Source organism: Dreissena polymorpha, chromosome 3 (assembly GCF_020536995.1).
Source record: "Dreissena polymorpha isolate Duluth1 chromosome 3, UMN_Dpol_1.0, whole genome shotgun sequence".
Taxonomy (NCBI): domain Eukaryota; kingdom Metazoa; phylum Mollusca; class Bivalvia; order Myida; family Dreissenidae; genus Dreissena; species Dreissena polymorpha.
The window spans coordinates 116,816,390-116,842,113 of record NC_068357.1 but is presented as its reverse complement, the minus strand read 5'-3'; the positions used below and the strand labels follow the sequence as shown (position 1 = coordinate 116,842,113).

The window sequence follows — 25,724 nt, the reverse complement described above, 5'->3', positions numbered from 1 at the left end:
ATATTTATGAGTCACACATAGGTCCCAAATATTTATGTTTGCCATATCAGACCATCGTGTGACCCAGTAAACAAGCCCGTATCATTTTACTGACATTGCCTGTATCTGTCTCATCAGACAGCTTTTTCACCTCTTACGTACCATATGTTCGAAGTATTGCTGCTATAAAATCCAGGCGTGTCACAGTTGTGCAACCCGTAAGGAAATCCCACATGTGTCTCAAATCGGGTTCAATAGGCCCTATGGGCTATAATCATTATTACTTTTAATAATTATATTGTAGTTCTCCCGTTTATATCAAATGCATCAACATGCTTATGACTCGATAATTTCTTAAGCTCATGTCCTGTTGTCTACATTTGACAAATGTTAATATTTGAAAGCAGTTAACTGGATCGTGTGAAATAGTTTTCAGCTGCTTGTTATCATTTACCCTGTGTGATCCAGTTTCACTTAAGTGAGTTAAATTGCTGATGAACTTCTTCCATGCCTTCTTTTTCTTCTTCTTCGTTTATTGTACTATATCCCTCTCTGGGGCATTGTCGTACAAGAAAAATGGTTAAAAAGATCGCGATGTGGCGCAGTTAAAATATTTTTTTTAACTATTTACAGATTCATTATGGCTTATTTTGGTGCCATCCCTTCCTTGAACGCTTCAAGACTGGGGGCCGTCACAAGGTGGTTAGGCAGTTGGTTCCACAGTATTGTTGCTGACGGAAAGAAGGAGTGACGGAGGTAGTCAGTTCTGCAGTATGGTACTATGTATCTAATACTGCTGCCTCTTGTGGATGATATAGCAGGGCGGAGGTAGGGGTCTGACGGAATATCAATACATTCATGCCCGCATCCCTCCTCAACAGACCACACACACGACAATGAGTGTCTCATTACTATTCAATGCGAGCGAGACTTGATACAATACTCGACGTTTAACGACATTCCATATCAAATTCAACATTTCCTGCAAAAAACTATTTCGACAATTCAATATTCAAATCTTCAATCTGTAGTGCGAGTTTGAATCATCGGGTGTTGTTGATCATAGTCGAGTTTCGCATCATGTATTTCGTTGATTGTCTTTTGTCGACGTACAATAACACCAGACGACATTCCATGTGACGCATACCGGACATCGTACACATAACCGCTGGGAATTGTGGACTAGATTAATTGTACCATTTTTAGTTCGAAGTGTTTCTTTAATAAGGACATGTTTCAAATGATCCCGATACAATGACCGTTATCATGTGCTTAAACGATATGTAAACTACGGAAAAGATTCATTCAGTTTACGAGACGATTCGGACAACTTTTGTGAGTCACCAGAAGACGGATGTACTACAAGAATTTAAGATTTTGTTTATAAATATAGAACGTGTCATTAATTAACCTCAGTTGAAACTGACATTATTCATCTGATGTTATAATTATTTTGGACGCTCTACATGTTGTAATGTATCATTCAGCGTTAAAATGTCAAGTCTACGTAACTAAGCAATAATTATATGTATGTGCAGAGTGCACACTTCACTTAGGCCACGATATGCATAAGCGAGGTGACATGTCTATCACTAGAAAACAAGGAAAACATGAAAAATGTAAACAATTACCCTACAGGGTAGCAGGCTCTTTCGACCCCAAGCTTTTTTGGCCCAGTCCGAAATTTGAATCAATGTAAGACAACACTAACAAGTAACTCGTAGGCATTGATTAAAAGAGCGAATAAGAGCTGGCATCCTCCCTTCCAGCCACCCAACCACATACTTCATCCATCCATAAAAAGACGAATCCCGGAATGAGTCAGCTTTCGAAAAGCTCACAAAGGTGACGGATGGCCATTTAGATGTACAGTGATTTCATAATCGTACACCTTATCAACATGTATTAATACTACAGGGGCGTAGGTAATGGGGCTGCAGGGGCGGCGGCCGCTTCCCAATATTTCGGCTAGTCGTTATATAAATAAAACGTAAAAACCCCCAAAATCGCCGGCCGAAAACCAGAATTTTTGTAATCACGCGCCGTCAGTGCAGAAGCCATGTGTCCCCTCTCCGTCTGCTCCGAGGTAATGTCAATATCCCTTGTTAGGTGTCATAAACGAGGGGCCCGGGTAAATGTCATTGCGTTAATTGTTTTATTGTTCTTTTCCGTGATTGCACTGTCGGTGATTTGATTAAGGACAGGCTGTTCTTTTAATTTTAATTGATCGCTTTAATTCAAAGGTAACTGCCACTTAAAACAATTTGGAGTAAATATACGCGTGAAAAACATTAATTTGATCACGGACTCTAGATGAGACGCTCCGTGATTTGATTGAAAATATTTTGCTCTCTAAGTAAAGCAGTTATTCTATGAGTAGATATTCATTAAAACAATATCATATATGTTATTGTTAAATGTTCAAAATGAGTATTCCTCATAAGCCTCGATAATGGGCTTTTCCTAAGCGTACATTCGGGAAGAAAAAGCCAGAACAGCGTTCATTCCTATCTAGTTGGCTTGATTCGTTCACATGGCTCCACTACGATGAGGTATGTTAATTAGTATTAATTTTAATTTGCGACCGTTCTTACCTTTTATGAACCTAACGTCGATCTAAATACAAACGAAATTTAGAAAAAAACACAACATACAAATAATACTCCTATTGTTGCTTAATAATGTTTTTTTTTATTATTATCATTAATATTTAACACAAAATTTATTACAATTTTATTCTTTTCAGAGCCGGGACCTTGCGTTCTGCCATCTCTGCATGGCGGCCAAGAAGGCGGGCAAGATTGGCAACACGAAGGTGGACGGCAGCTTCATCAGTGACGGCTTCTCAAACTGGAAAGAGGGTCCCGTGATGTTCCGGAAAGACGACGGCAGCGAGTGCCACAATGAGGCGGTCGAGTGACTGGTGAGGCTTCTCGCCACTAAGCGTGACGTAGGAGAGACGCTGTCAGCGGGGCACACTAAGGAGAAGGCCGACAACCGGAAGCAGCTGCTGCAAATCCGTCGGCGACATTGGACAAACTGATATCATGACAAACTGAGAGTGAGACAAAAATCGAGCATTTATATCAACATGAAAGTGAAAACGCACCATATAAGTTGTAATTGTAAAACGCACCATATTAATTGTAATTGTGAAAAAATTTCGGAACCACGGGAGAGGACAACCCTTTCAAACGCACCCCTTTATGTTCCCAGTACAGAAACTGGACCGCCGCCCCAATGTTTGGAGGTTATCTACGCCCCAGTACTATAAAATATATTAATGGAAAAATAGACAAGTGCTGGCTGTACTGTCGGCTAAGTGGGCTTTTCTATTTAAAGTACAGCGCACTCCATGGTAAGTCTGTACATTCACTCATCCATCCATCAGCTACAGCCGCGTTGGACACCGTCTTTTTCTCTTTCCTGTAATAATTTACTTTGCTTAAATAAACTGCTTATTACCCACAATGCAATTCTATCAACGAAAACAACTACAACAATAAACCAAAACAGGAACAATTATTCTTTTCCCAAAATGTGTCATATCCTAACTACATTTTCAACAAATTAAAATGCCGGGTAGATCAGAGAACAGAGACTCTCGTCGGAGTCGATCCCGACGTAGACGGGGACATCGAGATCATCACCGGAGACACCGATCAAGGCTAAGAACTAGAGCAAAATCAAGTGACAGGAATTTCCCAGCAGCAGTCTGTAACATGCTAGCCATTGTTCTTGTGTGCACATCGCTTGCCCAACCTAAATGGATCAGCCTGGATGGAGGCGGATGTACCTATGACGGGAAGGCATTGAACTACATTGGAGCACAACAGTTCTTCTACCCAGGCAGACTATTGTCTGGGGTTGTTCAGTCCGAACCCACAAGTTACCAGTTTAGTCCTGATCCTCAAGATGGTAATAAATAAAATATTTTTTTATCAATCAAATTTCAGAAAAATACCTCCAGTCTAAACAGTAACAATTTGTATGTGTGATTGTAAAGCGCTAAGGATGACTTTGAGAAACTATTCCGCTAACTTTAAAAAAAATATTTTCCTTATGGGCTTCAAAGTGTTCCCAGAAAACGACAGGTAGACAAACACCTTAAACTTAAAGCATGGACTTTTCTGCTATGTAATTTAGGCTGTAAAACAGACCTGATTCCAAAGCAAACGGTCACGATCACAAACTGAAGTTGTAAAAAAAGTCTCAATGTCCCATTATATTTATTTTAGAAAGAAGTGTCTAATGATATATACATGTTATTTCATACCAACAATAAATACATTTTGATTTGATTTTTAATGATTACAGTGCTCCAGCTAGGCCTAAATGGAAGGGCTTCCCGCCATGCCCTTCCGAATCAACCCCCTGCCATTGTATTAATGTAATTTTTATTTTGTTGACATAATAATTTATAAATCTCTTAGTCTTATTGCATTGTTATAATATTGTAATTAATTTATTCCTCATTGTAGACATTTTAGTTGAATGGTTTAATAATAATGCCTGGGAATTATTTATTCTGACAATCCTTTATAACATATAAATAAATATGCAACAGGGAGCATTCCAGATAGGCCCGCACGCTCAAAAGTGCCTTTTTGGCAAAATACTGAGCGTTGAAAGTGGCCCTTTTGACAAAATAGCCCATCCCCCCCCTTGAGCTTTTCAAGGCCTGGCTGGAGCACTGTCAGATTATTATATCTCAATTTTATCCTATAAACATCAAACAAAGTATTTAGTATACATTTTGTATACATGTAACTATAATTTTTATGAAATTTTCCCAAAAAATTTGAAAATGGCCAGGAAAAGGCCTGATGTGTCAAAAGTTGTTGATAAAATCCCAATATGGTCTGTTTTGTAGATGAAAAATAAAAAATCCTAATTTGACCCAGATCCTTTTCCCAAAATGGTAAAACATATGATAGTTACAATTATTAAAAGCCTTAATCATCACAATGGTCTTTTTTATTCCTTGACCTTGGACTTGTACTTTGGTGAACAAATCCATTTACATATTCTTTCATGTGCCTTTTGGGATGAAATGTACAGTTTCAGTGCTGCAGTGCTCATTTAGGTCTGATAAATTTCATCAGAAACATCTAATTTTTCAATAAACTAAGAGTCTCCCTGATGCACTCCTGACAATCATGAACAGTTTTAGTTTCTTAAATACTTTGGCAACGACAAGTAACCATGAAGCTGATTTTGTGTTTATAATTGTGACTGACTCATGTTGTGTTCAAAAATTGATTCTTATTAGTTAAATAAAGATCAATGGAAAATTAACCTGCCATGGCTGGGTAGATCACACTCTCTGTTTCATTTAACCTGATTTAATCGAGCAATGAGTTTGTGTTTACTCACTCATGACAACTGACTATTTGTATTTGTTTGCTTTCCAATAATTTTATCTCGGCATGAACATTTATTTATTTTGGGATATTTTCCAATCGCTGCAAAAATGTGGATTTTTATTGGAAAGTGCCATTACTGATACATTATAACAAAGGAAAACAAGAGATGTTTTTGTCAGAAACACAATGCCCCCTATTGCGCCGCTTTGAAGCCATATATTTGACCTTGAAGGATGACCTTGACCTTTCACCACTCAAAATGTGCAGCTCCATGAGATGCATGTGAAAGCCAAATATCAAGTTGCTATCTTCAATAATGCAAAAGTTTTTGTAAAACTTTAACCAAGGATAAAGTTTTGGGACACACAATGAATGACAAACAGGCCAAAAACAATATGCCACCGATCTTTCGATTCGGGGGCATAAAAAATCGATGATTGTAGACATGTGTACTAAAAGGAAATACAAGTGATCTCCAGGACAGTGCTCCAGCAAATATTTGGAAAGGGCAGGGTGTTTACTTTCCAAAAATGCACTTTTTGTGCCTTGTCACATTTTTCTAATTGCTCATTATCATATAATTTGTTGTTGTTATAAAAAATCAGTTGACATGTATTTTCATGTAAACATTATTGATTCATATTATATAACTTGTTTTACTGTGCTTTCTTTTTCAAATGTTCATGCTCAATATTGGTGACTAACTGAAAATATTCTTACAAACTTAGTCACTAAGGCAGAATCAATGTAAGGACACAACTCTTATCATTTTATCTAAAAGAGGGCAAGTTGCAATCATGACCAACACATATCTCTTTTATCATATACCAATTATAGCATACCAAATTGCAATCGTTATTCCAATATGACATGTAGATCAAAAGAGAAGAGCAGGGAAAAGGGTCAGCAGGTTGCAGTGCCTTGCTGTGTAGGCCAAGCTGCAGTGCCTTGCTGTGTAGGCTATGTTCATACGGCATAAATTCTGCTTTTCCAACAAATATTTTAAGATCATGTGTTGGTACAGTATCAGCCTACCACTAGGAATATTAAATTTGATTGATCTTTGATTGATATGTTTAATAACGTATGCAGTTATACAGAATATAATATTGTTGCACTGATACAAGTACCATTGAAGAAAACCATATTATTTATTTAATTGTCATGATAAGGAAGCAATATTTAAGGCCAGCTTTCAAAGCTCAAGATAAACAAAACTCATTGTGTTCTATATTTTCACATTAACATTTATTTGATACACATTTATATGTACTTTATTATGCATCCACAATAATTGTTTGTGTGTTTTGTTTCCAGTTTTGATCAACTGTGTGAATTTTAAAGCAGCACTGCTGATGAAGACCGTCATAGCGTTCTGTTTCCTCTCCATGCTAGCCAGTCTCTCAGGGTTCATTCTCGATCTGACAGTCCCCAAGAACAGACCTTGCAGACTCCTACAGAGGAATGCAATTCCAAGCATTGTTACTGGTAAAATCAGATTGCCAGTTATCATGCATAATTATCCCCCTCCACAAACCCTGCAGATCAAACTTCTTAGAGGGGTATCATTGAATCAGGTTGAATGTCTGGTTCAATCCATTGTCACCAACCAATTCTTAGACTAAAGTCTAAAAATAAAGAATATTCTTGAAAATGTTTTGTTCTAGTAGTATAATACTGTTAATTATAAATTTATTTCTCTAACTACACAATTCTTTATTCAGAACAATTTATTTATGACAAATGTAACATTTATAGCCTGTTTATATTCAAACGCTTAACCTTTACCACTTAGAAACGTATTTCAACCCTTTACCACTTAGATATGTATTTTGACGCATTTTAGTCCCATAGAAAGTTGAATTTAATTAAAGAACTTTAGCTTTCTTACTAGATTCAAGTTTTAAAGGCCTCATTTCCAACCCTAAGATACTGATGAGCAGCAAACAGCATAACAGACTGTGAGTTACTGGCATGCTGTTCTGGTTTTATGCTGCTTGCACATAGCCATTTTCACTTTGCTTCTGAGTGAGAAAGGGTGAAAGATTTTCGCGGTTCTAAGTATTTTTTTATTCTGAAGTTTAAGAACAGCTTGGTGAATACGGGCCCATGCTACTTGAAATACCTCAGACAAAGTACCTTGTATTGTATGTCACCCTAAGCTATCTTATTAAAAAAGGCTTATGGACCATAGTTAATTGATAAATTGCCAGCCTGCATGAATGAAGGTTCAAGAAAAAATGTTCAAAGTACTTCTCACAATTTTCTTATATGATTTGTTAAATGTAGGGCCTAGAATTATGTTGACCAGGGCTTTCTTGGCATATCACAACATGAACATGTTTTTTTAAATCTCTGCACATTTCAAAATGTTCCACTTTTATACAAATTGATTGTATAGTATTTTCAGTCTATTCTTGGTGTCATAAACTTAAGCAAACCAAATTGTTATTATATTTTACTCTGTATTGATATTTAAAAAGGAAAACCAATAATGTTTATCAATATGTGAATCAACCAACTTAACTTATAATAACTTACAATCTGTGTAACTGTTTGTACTATACATGTTTCATTGTATCTTTCTGTTTGTAATGCAGTGATACTGAGTGTGGTGATCAACCTGTTCTGCTACTGGTTCACAACCGAAGTGGAGCGGCTGCAGAACCAGACCAAGCTCCCCACCAGCAAGGTGGTTGTAGACTTTGACATCAGTTTCTACCTGATCACGGCCGCAGGGGGTCTCAGCGTGTTTGCCACGGCCTTTAACTGCCTGCGCCGCCACCCCTTGTATGAGGAGAGTGATCAGGGGGAATCACTCTTGGATGACTATGATGCGCTGGATGTGTTGCCTCCCCCTGTGCCTGAAAGTGCAATTACAACAAATCTGCCACCCCCACCGGCTTACACACCATAACTGCAAGAAATCAAGCTGGGCTAGACATTGCAAGTCATCTACATGGATTCTTTAGTGTTTAGTGTTGTGATTGTATCAATATTTGTCTTAATTCAGTTTTCATTGCTATTGTAACATGGGTTCAAGCGGTTGATCATTATAAGATTGTAATTGCCATTTTTAAGCATCTGCAGCTGCAATTCCATTTTCATAAGTAAAGCTGGTATTTTCTACTGCTGGCTCTGATCCCTTTCGTTTAATTACTTTATGATATCCTAGATGTCATTATCATTAATTGATTTGCTTGCTTCGTATATACATTGTATATGCTATATACAATTACATGCAGGTATATCTTCATTTTTTGTCATAAAATTTAAGAATACCATCTGCCCAAACACTTTGCTGTACAAGAACTATTCAATTGGTCAATGCAGCATGATTGGAAGTTCAGAGTCTAAACTCACCAACACATACCATAGATTTAAGAATAAAGAATAGACGAAAACCTAAGAAAATTGCTTCAGGGTTAGCATATATGCAGGCTACCACTTGTGCTTATTTCATTAAATAACTTCTCTAAATGAAGCACAAGGTTGTTAGAGGTAGTTAACACCATCATAGACTCAACATTTAAGCATTTTGTGAATATATAGGTTGTGCTCTGTGAAAAAGGGGTTTAACGCATGTGCATAAAGTGTCGTCCCAGATAAGACTGCACAGGATAATCAGGGACGACACTTTATGCTTGTATGAAATTTTTCATTTTAAGAACGTCTCTTCTTAGCAAAAATCAAGTTAAGGCGCAAAGTGTCGTCCCTGATTAGCCTGTGCAGAGTGCACAGGCTAATCTGGAACAACACTTTAGGCCTGTGCATTAAAACCCTTTTTCAGAGAGCATGGCCCATATCAATGTCAATACTATTAATGTTTCTTAATCATAAGTCATAGAATTAACAGTATGTCTAAATAAGGGCTCTGTTTTGTAGATGCTTAGTCATATGTTCGATAAATAAATGGCATAATATACATACTGACAAAGCAAAAAAAATGCAAATATAAATATTATTATAATATTGATATATATTTTAAATGCTGATAGCATGCATGACTGAAAATGTGAAGATTTCATAATGTATTAAGAAACTGTGCTTTGTTTTATATGCTTGCCATTGTGAATATTCAAAATTTGCACCACTAGTACATATAATAGCTTAAGTGCACGAGTAGTTATAAGCATGAGAGTTAAATGCCTACAAACCAAATAATATTGGTGTCATTTAATCAGATCTGATACTTGATTAATGCATCGAAAGTTCAATTGTTCTTTTTTGTGATTGACATTTTTTTACAAGAAGTGATACATTTGCCAACAAACAGCGTGATTTCTGATGCAAGTACAAAACACATATTGACAGAAAAGATTCACAGAATAAGAAATCAAAAATGTCTCTTTTGTATTTCCAGATATGTTAGTCAGTGTGACTTTAAATTCTTGTATAATTTCGTATGTAACTACAGTAAAACTGCGATAACTCGAGGTAGCATGGGACTGACCTCGATGCTCGAGTTATCGCAGGTTTCGAGTAATCCATGGTATTATTTGTTTTCACTGTTTCGGTTGGTGATGCTTAACTTCTGACCGCAAACGCTCTATTTACATTTAAGACGGTGCTTGGAAAAGAAAAAGTTTTGTAAAAATCGCTGATCCAAATGGGGAGATCAGTTTTTTGGAAGACTTCACAACAGAGTCTGTTGTTCCAGAGTCAGGATTGTTGAAATTACTATACCGTCAAATACTTTATTGCTATCTAGCTATGCCCCCACAAGTGGGTCCTTCACTAGATTGCTCAGGAGTTTTGACAATGTGTATGACTATTTTCTATCTGTGGTGTAATGATGCAGTGCAAATGACAAGAAGTTAAGAGATGCCAATGTATTATCTTCTACGCTCTCTTTTGTACCATACATTTAATCATAATTATCGATTGCTGGAAATTATTTAATTATCATTAAAACTGTAAAAGACCTATAGATTACATTTAACATGTACTTTTTTGTTCTTTGAAACTGTGTAGCTTTTATCTGCATCTCAAAGGATGACAATGTGCAGTGTTTCTCAAACTGTGACTAACTTCACACCTAATCAAGCGTTTTTTGTCTGCTTGATTGCGCTGTTTTTACAACTCGAATATTTTTACCACCGACCAGATGAGAAAGTGTCTTCGAATAATTGCCAGTTAATTAGGTTTGAAATGCATTTCAGGGACCAGCACAAGTCCTCGAGTTATCAAAAATTGCATGTTTAAGTTATTGCGGGTATTTTTATAAAGAAATTAAAAGAAAATGTTAGGGACTGCCTTTAATGCTCGAGTAATCGCCAGTTTTCGAGAAATCGCCAGCTCGAGTTATTGCAATTCTACTGTAGATGATATCTCTATTACTTGTTGCCATGAATATATGTAAAGTTAAGTTTCGCAACATGCACTACTAAATGATAAGTACTAAGCTACATATTGTGTACTGATCTATTCGTACAATCTGGCAGTGGTTCACAAATAAGCTTGGCTTTTCTTCAATTAACTTTTGAAAAAAAATGTTGATACAACCTGTGTTGTTGTTGCAACTTATCTTTGCTAAAACGCTTAATTCGTTATGTATATTTTTAATTAAATTATTCTAGAAATACTGTAAAATGTACCTTGTCAATTATCATTTGTCAAGGAAAGTTTTTCACAAGTTGTGATTTAATGATTTATTTCCATTACAGTGCTCCAGCTAGGGTTAAACAGCAGGGTGTTTTTGTGGAAAGGACACTTGAGAGCAAACATTCATTGTATTCGTGTGGAATCTTTAAAAAAAAGAAAGTGTTATATGATTGCGTTAATGTCATATTTCATATTACATTTATTTTTATTCAAAACATTGTTTTATTACTAAATAAAACTATTTTCACTGTGAAAATTGAGTGCATTTATTGAAACTTCAAATAAAATTTGCTGTATAATACTGTGATCTAATAAGGCATGGTTGGGATTCTGAAGGTTGCTGCTATGCCCTCCATCTTGCGGATAGCTGGAGCACTGTCATTACATATGTATATATTGTGTGTTATTGCTTCTGTTACATCATGCCATATATTTGCTATAAAAAGTTATCTTTCCAAATCTGTGTAAGTTGGTTATGTATTGCATATTTTTTGGGGGGTATATTGTTTTGCACATGTCGGTCAGTCGGTCTGTCCACCAGATGGTTTCCGGATGATAACTCAAGAACGCTTAGGCCTAGGATCATGAAACTGATTAAGTACATGGATCATGACTGGCAGATGACCCCTATTGATTTTCAGGTCACTAGGTCAAAGGTCAAGGTCACAGTGACAAAAAACGTATTCACACAATGGCTGCCACTACAACCGACAGCCTATATGGGGGGCATGCATGTTTTACAAACAGCCCTTGTTTTATATAATGAGTTGCATTTTGAGAAAACTTGGCATAATGCATGTGCGTAAAGTGTTGTCCCAGATTAGCCTGTGCAGTCGGCACAGGCTAATCAGGGACGACACTTTCCACTTTTATGGTATTTTCCTTTAAACGAAAAATACCATAAAAGCGGAAAGTGTCGTCCCTGATTAGCCTGTGCGGACTGTACAGGCTTATCTTGGATGACACTTTACGCACATGCATTATGCCCAGTTTTCTCATAACAGGGCCCATATCATTAATGTAAACATAAAAAGTCGTGTACCGAATTATTAACTATTTAGTGGGCGCCGTTCTACAACTTCACGTCTTGTTTACTGATTGTTTTTCATCTTATGTTATAATTTGACAAAATTTTCAAATTAACGAGCTTTGTCGTAGGTCTTAATGCTTTTATAAAAACCCAAACTTGAATCATAACTGAACAATGTAACACATAATTAAGGTCGCTTTATGTATTGAAATACCAGACCGTTGTCGGATGTTGTATGAAAAAATAATTTACTTTTGCATGACTATCTATAAATAAATACGTTGAATGGTAAAACTTGAGCAATTAGAAGATCATTTGGCGTCGCATTGTGGCAATTTAACCCATTTATGCCTAGCATCTAGAAAAAAGGCCTTTGCAAACAGCGTAGACCCAGATCAGACGCCGCATGATGCGGCGTCTCATCTGGGTCTGCACTGTTTGCTTAAAGGAATGTCTTTAATAATTATTCTAAGTATAGAAATAAGTATACTAGACATCCCTAATTTTGGAAATAAATTGATCCAATTTAGAAGGATGGGAGAGTCCACTTAGCATAAATGGGTTAAACATGCACTGATATTTTAGCCTGGACTAAAATTATATACTGTTTTAGCCCGTAGCTATGAAGTACGAATTAATTAACTGATACAGCCTACGCTGATTTTCTAAATTGAAGAATATACCAAAGTTAATAAGTGCAACTTATGTACGTCATAGCTAAGCATAAGGTAACATGATGAGTTTTACTAAACGTGTAGACTGATCAAGCTTCTTTGTATTCTAAAACATTTCCGCATTCTACAATGGTGTCAAAGGCAATAATGAATCAATTCTCTGCATTTGCAGTGTGCGGAATATTCAATAAGTTGCGAAAATAAGTTTGATGTGATTCTATTTGATATTCGTTTAGATGAACAACTAAACTGCGAACACGTTATAACGTCAACTTTCACGATTCATTATTTTTGCCTTGATTTAATAAGGGCCTTACTGCAGTATGGTTTTAGCCACATTCATTGAAAAGATGGTCAGCGTAAAACACTTTCATATGGTTAAGATGGAATGAAGACGCCGAGTAATATTATGATTAATGGTCTTTCCCATAATAATGGCAGTACAATCATTTCGTCGATCCACATAATTCATATGATATGTACATGCAATATCTCATATCCCGACATTTTCCCAGTCTGGATTTGACATGCAGTCTCTCGGCGTGAAGATTATTTGGAACGGTTTCGGACTGAACGTCATTCCTAGCACACCCTCCGTCGTCGGAGGCGGCTGACTTGTCGGCAGTGCCAAAGTAAACCGCTGAAGTAAGGAAGTGACGTACAAAAATAGTTCCATGCGCGCCAGCGACTCCCCGGGACACGACCGCCGACCAATAGAAAACGCGATGAACTCATTTGGAATCTCCAGATCGCCATCGTTGTTTAGAAATCGTTCCGGTTTGAACACATCCGGTTCCGACCACGTGCTCGGATCTTTCATGACAGAGTGGATATTGACGAGGACAGTGGTTTCCGCCGGTATAACATGACCTCTGAAACTGACGTCCTCGTGCACAGCATGCGGTACTGACAAGGGTGCGACGGGCGATATTCGGAGACATTCGAGGATTGTGGCCTCCACGAGAGGTAGTTGTTTCCTGTCGCTCAAAAACGGTGGTCGCTTACAACCAACCACCCTGTCAATATCACTCCGTAACTTCTCCTGCAGTTCCTGGTTAAGAACTAAATACAGAATAGTCCAAATTATGCACGTGGCAGTTGTTTCAGAGCCCGCGCTTAGTAGCTCGCCCATAAGCGCGCGCATTGTGACGTTATTGAATTTGCACTCGTCATTTTTGCGCAATTTTCTAATGATTTCTTGTTTATACAGTCCAAGTACATCTCGAGTCTCTTCTCGGTTGAAATGCAAGTCGTGCCAATAGAACACGTGGTTCAAGAACGCTCTCGGTTTTTCGCGTATTTTCGCCAGTTTATCTATGCCAAGCAGATCCCCAGGGGCATGAAACAGCCAAGGGAACAGGCTCATTAAGAGCCCAGACCGGGTGAGCAAACGAGCCGCCTCCCCTACACTGTGGAGACACTCCTTGAATTTAACGTCATCGTACTCACAGCGCTTTCCGAACATAATTCCGGCCACGACGTTGGCAACGCTGAGGTTGACCAACCCACCGACGTCGTAAGGGCCATCATGACTTCCTACTGTTCTCAAAAAATATCCGATCTCTTCATTAATTCTCTCCTCGATAGTTCGTTCTGACCATTCGTACCCGAACTCGTTTAGCGCCCTCTGAGCAAACTGTCTGTGCTCCTTCCACATAGGCCCATTGGCAAACACAATGCCCGGATCTTTGAACATAATCTGGTGAAATTTGGACCTCGGACGCACGGAAAATAATTTCCCATGCTTAACCAGCGCGTCGTGAATAACGTCATATCCGTTCAGTACGACGGTTAACTCCCGACCTATGTAGATACCATATACGTCTCCGTATTTTCTTCTCAGTGCCGCGAATCTCGACATTGGATCCCGGCTTGCCAGCGAGAGCAGATTGCCCAACACGGGGACCAGGAGAGGGCCCGGAGGTATCCCTTTCCGGCGCCTTGGGTAACAGAAAGTTAAACACAATATGAACAGTAATAGAAGTAATCCGTACGTATTGGAACACGCTTTTAGCAAATTGAATTCCATTGTCTTTTATGTGATAGAAACGAAAATGCATGAACAAACAATTAGCGTAAACCATAAAAAGCCTAACGGTAAATATAACGCCGACTCGTTTTAGCAGAGAAACGTATAATACACTTCAGTGCGATAAACAATCGATAAATCTTGCGTGACTTACTATTCATAGCGAATATCTGCAAGTGCTATGTACTTAACTCGCAACAGTCGACAGCGGTTAAATGCGTCGGTAAAGTAAACATATTTAGCGCCCGATCTCAATGATTCATGTCGTGTTTTATCTGAGATGAGCATTAACATCCGGGTGATCATACAAACTATCTCAATCGTAACACTTCGTCCATCTCCGGATTCTCCGTAAAGAGTAGATGCAATAAAAAGCCGGTTGGATCCAGAGTGAAACTATCTGTGACAACAAAACCAAGTTGACATCTCCATGTATACGGCAGCATAAAGGGGACATAGGAAATATTTTATTCAACTATTTCTATGAAGTGCGCACGTCATAGAAATAGTGAAATAAAATATTTCCTATGTTATATTATTTAACTATTTCTATGACGTGCGCACGTCATAGCTATCGCGTGCGCACGTCATAGCTACGACGTGTGCACGTCATAACTATGACGTGCGCACGTCATATCTATCGCGAGCGCACGTCATAGCTGCGGCCTGGAATGCAATAAATTAAAGTAAGGTAACCATTCCACGGCTAGAACGACGGTTTATTTAAAGCCTCACAAAATCTCAGAATTAACGAATATTTCGTAACATATTTTGAAAAATAAAGTTAACACATACAAAATTCGGTGTTCCTTATAGCAAAAGCCAAAATTTATACGCCAGAATTGGTCGGGTAAACACAGATTTAGAGGTACAAAATGCTCGTGTGTTTTTGTGACAATATATTCCATGTGAATTTCCCGCGACGATATCCAAACATTTACGAGCAAAAGCGATATTGGCTTCGAGCACTCATAAGAACTACGTCGTTCTTCCGTCGCTGCCCCAAGCCACATAGCGTTGAAAGTCTGGCTATTGCTATCGAACACTTATTTGTTACGGGTTAACCTTATTTTGCGAAATATTCGTTGACTTCGAGTATTTATGGGGCTTCACAACATTATGTTTAACGTTTAATTTCCAAAACAATTGAAACTATTTTGGTCAAAACGAGAATTAGGAAAGGGAAAAACAAAACTTTTATGATCTCAAATATACACAGAATGCAATTTGGTAGTAATTACAAAATATGAGAACATAGCCTTTAACCACAAACGCTCTGGCGCTGTCAATCTTCTTAATATAAAGGCACACATAAACTGCATTGATGTCGAGAGTTGAATGTAAAACTGTTCTATCCCTCAAGCCTTTTAATTATAGGTAAACAAAAATCATGCTGAACACGCAGTTAACATTGTTGCTAAACGCACTGTAGTATCCATTTTAATACCTTATACTTCACAATTCAATTCAATTGAAATGCCTATTTTTATTAATGTGAAAACTATTTTATATTGCACGTTTACTATTTTGAAAATCTTCCGGCGGGATATTTTATTCAAATTTAATTGAACGCTTACAAAGGTGAGCTAAGGTGAAAAGCTAGCTTAATTCAACTACTACGCCGAAAAAACAAACATTGTTCTTTTTTTTTAATAATGCGTAATATGTTGAGAAAAAAACTGAACCTTTAGAATTATCCATGCAATGTCAAAACATTTGGTCCTTAGCGCCTTAGGTGGCGCCCGTGATTAACGGCCGTGGTAATTTCAATTAATTACGCACCTACCAACTTATATCACAGTAAGGCGGGGTACGGACATTTATACTAAAAAGTACCACCGGAGTTTGGCCGGGTGCCTTTAAGAGTATTTTCCGTATCCGAAGTTTATTGTAGTCTGTTTAAGACTACTCAGAGTACCTTTAAATAGCACTCTGGATCAGTAGACGATGTATAGCATAAGGATTCCGGAGGTAGTCGATGTATCACGATTGCTTTATTGATACAACCACGATGGATCATCGTCGGCGTAGATACTTAAAAGTACCCCGGGTTCTCTTAAGTATACTACAAAAGTACCCGTCTTTCGGAAAATATAGTAAAAAGTACCCTGGCGGGCGACTATGGCCGGTTGCCCTTTAAGCGTATTTCCGTACCCGGGGTATATTGTTTTCTTCTAGAGAGCAGATTTGAAGTACTAGTAGTACCCGTCTTACGGAAAATATAGTAAAAAGTACCCTGGCGGGCGACTATGGCCGGTTGCCCTTTAAGCGTATTTCCGTACCCGGGGTATATTGTTTTCTTCTAAAGAGAAGATTTGAAGTAGTTCCGAAGCCAACAACGACCGATTGAACAATAGTTACGCAATGCACTTGAACGAAGGGGCGAAAATGTGACACGGCATAACTAGAGCACATTTATATTTTAATGTCTCATGGCTATTTATCACTTCTCCTTTTGGACAAAAAACATTTTCTTTTGCGAATCACCTTGTAGCCGCGGAAATGTTGCCTCAAAATAAAAATAAAAAAGTTCTGAAAGGTCACATGGGCTGGTTCGCACTCACATGGGCTGGTCCGCACGTGGGCAGTCGCGAAGACGCTGAGAGGACCTATAAATAAACTCTGTATATTCTTTATCTAGTTGATAGTGTTACATGGTACGGTGGCATAAAGGGGACATAGGCAATATTTTATTTAACAGTCTCTATGTCTTGCGCACGTCATAGCTATGACGTGCGCACGTCATAGAGTTGCATAAAGGGGGCATAGGCAATATTTTATTTGACAGTCTCTATGACGTGCGCACGTCGTAGCTATGACGTGCGCACGCGAAAGATATGATGTGCGCACGTCAAGGCTATGACGTGCGCAGGTCAAGGCAATGACGTGCGCACGCGATAGCTTTGACGTGCGCACGCTATAGTTATGACGTGCGCACGTCAAAGCCTTGACGTGCGCACGTCATAACTATGACGTGCGCACGTCATAGAAATAGTTAAATAATATAACATAGGAAATATCTTATTTAACTATTTTTATGACGTGCGCACTTCATAGAAATAGTTAAATAAAATATTGCCTATGTCCCCTTTATGCCGCCGTAGGAATTTTATTGTGACCTGAAATATCTTGAATAAAGATATTCGGAGATATAATTATAGAATATTATTAATAGATTATAAAATGTGTTTTCACCAATTCAATGATAATACTATTTATGATTTATTTACAAGAATTATTCCACGATATTGACCAATTTATTAAGAATGAGCGCGATGATTCTCGATACTATTAACAATCAAATAAAAAGCAATGTCCGACAAAGCACTGAAACAGTCTGATCGACGAACGCGCGTATGACAAGCCTGTTTGTATAGGTCCCTGCGTATGATTATTTCAATCATCGTACGGATGATTCGCGTGTTGCCGGTTAACTAATGTTTTTATTTCATTTGCATTCTTCTTTTGTATTTCAGTTCTGTATCTATAGGTAAATGTACGCTCATTTATATCTAATAATGCGATATTAGCAACGAAATCTGGCGTAACACCCCGTCATCGATTTGCGTGTTATGCAGCTTAGACCTGCGCAAGAAGAGAAATTCACTATCTTTGATCTCATTGATATAACTCTTTATCTTTCACCAACACCCAGACAATAAGCGAACGCCGTATATCTTAAAAAAAAGATATTTCTTGTTAATAGTGATCTTTTTTTTAATGAAGTTACTATTCTAGCGAAATTCACCCGCAGAACTATTGAAATGTAAATAAAAGGTGGAAAAAGCATTTAATATTTCCCTATCAACTACCGATAAGCATTAAACTACAATACACCACGCATCACTTGTGATTTTGGTAAGGAGTTGAGCTATGACAGCTGCTTCCAATACATAGATAGTGATATTTTATACTCTGTAGTATCGCGTTACTTAGCGATGAAATGACACGTATCTATTCATACATTTTTATATATAGACACATCGAGATGTAGAGTTGTTGCTCTTTCAATAGAGATGACATTTGCAAATCAATAGTTAACTACACTGCAACTCCAATATATCACGGTCCGTTATATCGCGCTGTCCAATATATCGCGAATCGGCTATGGCTCCCAAAAATCTGACGAGCATAATCCTTAAATAAAATGTTTTTATCTGAGAATATGATGCATTAAAATCCGTTTCAAGCAAGTATTTTTCCCTTTTTTTCACCAACTTTAATCCAACAGTCATAATCCAGTTTTAACCAGATTGTTTGCTTATATTGTACATCACATTAACACCTGTGTACTGCGATAAACAAAAGACCCATTGTCAAACATGACAGGTCATTTCGGGTGTTACAATTCTCTATTGAATTTGCTTTGAACTGCCGAAACGCACCAGTGCACACATGAAGGTGTACACAATTATAACAGTAAATGTCTCAAGGCAATACTGACCTATCTCACCAATCTGTGTGCGTTAGATACAGTATACAATATAGATCAGTTAGTCACAATGCTCTAATATTAAACCCCATGCTGTGCATGCTTTTCATGAGAAATGAATGACGTAATTTTGTACATGGGTCTAATTTGTGCATGCTTTCTTGAACAATAAAACTCGGCAATGTTTTTCGGATTAAAAATTTAATTATACGCATTTGAAAATACTCGCATGGAATAATGTTTTGTGTTATACCAATTAATGACATATGGATATAACACAAACTTGAATAAGGTTGGTAAATAGCGTGTTTTGAGATTGCATAATGATGCTAATGTATACATATACATGCATACATAAACTTACAATTTATATCACGCGCCGGATATATCACGTTCGCGATCTTTGGACCCCTTCAACCGCGATATATTGGAGTTGCAGTGTACGTCAATGGGGCGTGATAAATCATGTTAGCCACATACTCAAGGCTTATGGTTATGTCTGTGTATAAAAAGTGCGTGCCATACCCAGATGGACGTTTTCAAATAGATAATTAATGGGTTAATCATACTAATGCCATTGTACTGATCAATACACGTCCAATTGAGTTAAATGTCACCATGCACCACGAACACATGGACAGCCAGTTCACGAAAAGTTGGTTCTCGACTGGAAGAATTAAACGAAGTACCTGCCAATTTGAGCCGTAAAAGGCAGATACTATATAACGTCACAAACATTGAGTTCTGATTATTGTGCGTACATGTGCTATAATCATATATACATGTAGGTAAAATGTAACATTTGACTTGGACAATTAGATGACGCTTTGAAGGTAAAAATCATTGTACAGTAGCAATAAAAATAAATCCAATCATCATCATGGTTAAAGTTGTTTCTCATACTATTATCTTAAACAAGGGCTGTTTGTAAAACATGCACGCCCCCAAAATGGGCTGTCAGTTGTAGCGGCAGCCATTGTGTGAATACGTTAAGAGTATGATTGACAATTTAAAGAAGAATTGCTCGCGTGACTCATGGAGTTGCTGATGAGAGGCTGTTGTTCGGGGTCATCTGTCAGTCATGGCCAATGTCCCTATGAACTATTCTGATCCCAGGCTTAAGCGTTCTTGAGTTATCATCCGAAAACCATTTTACTGTTTCGTGTCACTATGACCTTGAACTTTGACCTTGTGACCTGAAAGTCAATAGGGGTCATCAGCCGGTCATGACCAATGTCTGAATGAAATTTCCTGATCCCAGGCTTAACCATTTTACTGCTTCGAGTCACTGTGACCTTGAACTTTGACCTAGTGACCTGAAAATCAATAGGGGTCATCTGCCGGTAATGACCAATGTCCCTATGAACTTTCCTGATACCAGGCCTTAAGTGTTTTTGAGTTATGATCAGGAAACCATTTTACTGCTTTAGGTCCCTGTGACCTTGACTTTGACCTAGTCATGAAAATCAATAGGGGTCATCTGTCATGACCAATGTCCTCATGAACTTTCCTGATCCTAACCCTAAGCATTCGTGAGTTATCATCCCGAAACCATTTTACTGTTTCGAGTCACTGTGACCTAAAACTTTGACCTAGTGAACTGAAAGTCAATAGGGGTCATCTGCCAGTCATGATCAATGTACCTATGAACTTTCCTGATCCCAGGTCTAAGTGTTTTGAGTTATCATCTGGAAACCATTTGGTGGACAGACCAACGGGCCAACCGACATGTGCAAAACAATATACCCCCTCTTCTTCTACGGGGGGGCATAAATATTAAAATGTTTCACAAATATTGACATCTTATACTACATAATAAATTAACAATAATGAAATGTGTATAAAGTTTAATATGCAACTATAACAAAATTCATTCATGCACATTCTATTGTTAACGACATAAACGTGTACGACATGAATTAAATTGAGATTCATCGCACTTGAATTCTTAAAGATATAATAAAATAAAACATGGAAATAAATAAATACATTTTGTATGTACATATACAAACACTGACTTGAACAGGTCTCAATAAAACATTTGATACTACATGTATTTAAACCAATAATGATAATATTGACGTTCACTATAAACTGCATGAACAGTAAACAGTATTGAAAAATATCCACCTGCCGTGCAAATGTAGCATTTTTTTTTTAACAAAAACCCAATTAACTGCAGTTATTATATATGCCGCATGTAAATAGAACACAAATAAAAAAGGAACAACCATGAAATATGATTTACAAATTAATTCTGAGAATGCGTCAACCAGCATCCAATTGGTTGGCAAAACTTTCTAGCGATGAATGCCAGGGTTGATGATATTAGGTGTGGAAACGCTGCTGGGAGCAAAAAGTGTGTTCGAGATTTATTTAAATAAGCAAATTAAAACAAGAAACTGTCGGAGACGGGTGATGCTCCGCAAAGGTTTATTTTGTCACAATATTGCACTATATATTCAGATAAAAGGAAACGTCTTGAGGGGCATAACTTTGGACAAAATAATACAATGGATGGTTTAACAACTTAAAAATTTCAAAGGGCCATAACTCTGTGAAAAATCATCCGACCATAACCGGCTCATAATATGCACATCTCCTGTTGGTAGTGAAGCTTCCCATAAAGTTTCATTGAAATCCCGTAATAAGTTGCTGAGAAATACCTCGGACAAGAATTGCACTACATGTACAATGGAAAATTTCAAAGGGCCATAACTCTGTGAAAAATCATCCGACGAGAACCGGCTGATAATATGCACATCTCCTCTTGTTAGTGAAGCTTCCCATAAAGTTTCATGGAATTCCGGTCATTAATAGCTGAGAAATAGCCCGGACAAAAATTGTGCACGGACGGACGCACCGACAGACAAAGCGGTGACTATAATATGCTCCCCCCAAAATTTTTGGGGGAGCATAAAAACTATGTAAATGCAGTATATTAAAGAAGAGAAAAAAACACTAAAAATAGCATATCTTCTGTAATTTTTAAATGAGGATGATTAAAACCTCATAAGAACAACTTCCAAGCGTAAGGAACAAATTCTACAAATTGAATGTTTTAAATTGAAAAGTTCATGAGAAGGCCTGCGGAAAAGATCTTGTATACGAACAGACCTGCGGACTGATGAGCAGACGGACCAAGGTACACGATAATTCCTTTGAGGTAAGGATTTAGGGTGGAGGCAACACATGTGGACCACATGGCTTCAAAAAAGTAATTTGCATGTGTAAATTGTGTAAAGAATGTCTAAGTCGACGAATTGGCACTTTATTAACATTTGTATCTTTTAAGAATGCTGACAAAAAACGTGCAACTTCATATACTGAGTTTCAACACCGGTAAGTTAAAATATTATACATTGACAAGTAAGCTAGGTCACCTGCTGACATGTTTTTGTAACAAACAGATAGACGGATGGAAAGACAAATGTCCATTTTGATTCCAGTACACCACACTTTACTTCGTAATGGGAGTTAAACAAATCAATACTTATAACGTTTACATTAATAATATTAAAATTAAACACAACATTTATGTAAAAAGAAAATTGTAGACTATGATATATATTTATCCTGTAATATCACTATGCAAACAACTGCTCGCATTTATTGAGGGAGAAAATGCATATACATGTTATCTGTTCTAACAATAACACTGTATAATAAAAATACACATATAAAGTAAAACACAGTCAGAACGTGCAGTTTTAAATTATGAATTATTGCGAGCACATTTTGTGGTTGTAAGAATAATATGACAAAATCAATAAAACTGCTATAAATATAAATGTAGATTTCATCACAAACTAAAATTTAATATATCGTCAAAACGTTTCACATCAGTAAATAGACCAAATTTCTTTGCTCGCTCTATTCATTTCTATTCTATTATATTCAAACTTTCTCCTACAGGTGTCATCCAACAGCAATTGCAATCACAAACTACATTAAATACTGTACTTTAATAAATATTAAAACCTTTGATAATTTTAAAAGTTCTTCAAAGTCTGTGTAATAATCACATACCATGTGCAACAGAATAAACATAAAATTAGATCTGAAATCGTCCTTAAAATCAGAGACTTTATTTACGTCTCCGTACCTTGAATTTTGTTTATCTCCATACCGGAGTATTAAATTAACTACTGACAACCATAGCTCACATAGACCCACAAATTGGATGTAAAAAGGTTTTGAAGGTAGGTAACACATTTTCAGTTGGTTGAAAAAAGTGAGGGTAGAAATAAAATAACTATAACAACAAGCATCTTTATGAAACACATACCAAACAGAGTAAAATTGTGTGCTTACCGGTATACGTTTTTGCTTACTTCCAAATTCGTATGGCAAATTGCTATTTGGCAATAAACACAGTACACTGTCTTTCCACAGCAAAAATAGTTATCTCCCTTTTGAAGTTGAATTTTTTTTGCTGCTTTAATTATGTCACATGCAAGATAGCGAGAATCAAAAAAGGTTAAACTTTGAGCACTGAAATTTGCAACCATTTTTTAAGACTTAAGTTGATAAATATTTTGAAAAAAAAAGAAGTTTAGAATCACTGACTTATTAACACATCAAACCATGATGTATCTATATTCCATTTCATATTTAACGAAAAAGAGATCACATTTAAATTGTCTAAATTGACAACAAAAACAAAATGAGTTATACAAATATAAAATAATATCTAGAATCACTAATCTCAAATCAATGGTCCCTGGATTTGAAAAAACATCAACTGTTAAAAATGATCAAGAATATAACTTCATGTACTAGTATATATTACAGATATGCCAGTCAAAGAGAAATTCACAAGTGTTCTTAATTCTAAAATGAAGACAACAAATTAAACATGTAATTATTTTGGCAATACATATTTGTTAATTTACTAATTCAAAAATTGCCATAAGATAGACCATGATATAATAGTATTGCATTGTGACGTTAGCGTTTGCACGTCTGGTGCAGAACAAGCTGTAGTCTCAACATGTACATCACTTCTGCGAGGCTATTTATATATTACATATTTCTACGCAATGACAATCTCCAGTGACTATCACATTTACCTTGTGACACTTTTACCATGTTCCACATTCCTTTACCCATACCCATAGTTCACATGTATACACTAACAATTCATACTGCAATTCAAAAGATATAATTACAAACTTGAACATAATCTTTCTAATAAAATGTTTAACTGACGTACAATTAAGCAGGACATCATTACAAAAAGCATAAAGCAGTTCCTGAAATGGTTTCATACATAGGTTAATGTCGGTATACATGCACATATTTGACAAAACCGAGCAATTATAAATAAAACAAGAGCTTGTCACAGTAGTGCCAAATCCCCGCCGAAATGTGTTTGCTTGTATGACAACATTTGTTTTAGAGAGTAGAATAATATTTGTAAAAACAAAATAAGGGAGATGATTCATTATGCTCCGGACAAAAATTTACTTTGAAATTAAATAAAGGGATATAATTCAAACACTAAGGTAGATAGAATTATGGTTCTTAGTCACTGCACTTCTCCTACTTGCCATCTGTTTAAGTTTCAAGTAAATCCCTTTAGTAGATTAAGAGTTATGCTCCGGACAAAAATTTACTTTAAAATTATATAAAAGGGGAGATAATTCAAAAACTAAGGTAGATGAGTTGTGGTTCTTGGTCACTGCACTTCTCCTAGTTGCCATCTCTTTATATTCTAAGTTTAAAGTAAATCCATTGAATAGATTTGGAGTTATGCTCCGGACAAAGTTTTAGCCGGATGGACAGACGGACAGGACCAATTACTATATCCCCTCCAAATAAATTTTTGGCGGGGATAATAAAAATTATTATCACAGAATCAAATAGCTTGTGGTCAGTGGTTTTACAACAGAACACATGTCTTTGATAATTTTCCCTTTGTAGCCCCTGTTTTCTTCTTGTTTGCGTTAGTTGAATCCTGAAATGTGAACAGAGGAAGACATTATTTCAAATGCATTGGGAAGATATTTAGGGTGCCTTAATAAAAGTTTAATCAACCAATTTAGAATGCTTCTGAAGTTCTTTATAAGACACGGCAGCTTTATTAACATGAGCTGAAAAGACTAGCATAATAACTCTAAGTTTTTGGACACCCGTACAAAATTTTGGGGCGGAAATGGGACGGAAATGAGGCGGAAACTATTGTTTCCGGGCGGAGGAGGCGGAAATTGTTTTCCGCCCCAAAAACACCATGTCTCTTGATTTTTTTCCAAGCTGAACCTTATTAGCAATTCCGGGCGGAAATAAGAATCGGGCGGAAGTTCATACTCATAAATTTCTCTGGGGCGGATTTTCTGACTTAGGAAATTAACTCGGGCGGAATTTCATACTTATACATTTCTCTGGGGCCGAATGTTGGACTTAGAAAACTATTGATAAAGAATTTCAAAATGGGACTTTAAGATAATTAAAAAACAGAGTTCTGATTTCAGTTTCTAAATGGTTATTGTAGGAAACATTTGCCATACACAAGGTAAACAACATTAATAATATTCAATTCAAACAATAGTTAACCCATGCAAAAAAGGCTGAAATGAGCTTGAAATGACACAAATTTAAGGCTGGAATG

The 25,724-nt window shown here is 36.9% G+C and overlaps 3 protein-coding genes across 10 annotated transcripts in view; 1 reads left to right on the top strand and 2 right to left on the bottom strand.

Moving 5' to 3' along the window:
- The first annotated feature begins 3,443 nt into the window (after positions 1–3,443).
- Positions 3,444–11,408, top strand: LOC127871157 (transmembrane protein 127-like). The gene is made up of 3 exons (XM_052413887.1): positions 3,444–3,897; positions 6,663–6,833; positions 7,946–11,408. Exons 1-3 carry the CDS (start codon positions 3,555–3,557, stop codon positions 8,260–8,262), a joined length of 831 nt encoding a protein of 276 aa, XP_052269847.1. The 5' UTR covers positions 3,444–3,554; the 3' UTR covers positions 8,263–11,408.
- Positions 11,409–12,854: 1,446 nt separating this feature from the next.
- Positions 12,855–14,983, bottom strand: LOC127871155 (cytochrome P450 2U1-like). 4 transcript variants are annotated; one of them, XM_052413884.1, is made up of 2 exons: positions 14,837–14,983; positions 12,855–14,593 (listed from the first exon to the last, which is right to left on the bottom strand). In XM_052413884.1, the coding sequence occupies exon 2, from the start codon at positions 14,512–14,514 to the stop codon at positions 13,147–13,149; it is 1,368 nt and encodes a 455-aa protein (XP_052269844.1). In that variant the 5' UTR covers positions 14,515–14,593; positions 14,837–14,983; the 3' UTR covers positions 12,855–13,146. The 4 variants fall into 4 exon arrangements, with proteins under 4 accessions (XP_052269844.1, XP_052269845.1, XP_052269846.1 ...); XM_052413885.1 differs by having other exon boundaries at positions 14,768–14,896; XM_052413886.1 differs by having other exon boundaries at positions 14,750–14,890.
- Positions 14,984–20,946: 5,963 nt separating this feature from the next.
- Positions 20,947–25,724, bottom strand: part of LOC127871152 (cGMP-specific 3',5'-cyclic phosphodiesterase-like) — an 88,865-nt gene continuing 84,087 nt past the window's right edge. For all 5 annotated transcript variants that reach the window (XM_052413878.1, XM_052413879.1, XM_052413876.1 and 2 more), the window contains one exon: positions 20,947–25,073. In XM_052413878.1, coding sequence (XP_052269838.1) covers positions 24,999–25,073 — 75 coding nt within the window. In that variant the 3' untranslated portion in view covers positions 20,947–24,998. The remainder of the gene's footprint in view (positions 25,074–25,724) is intronic.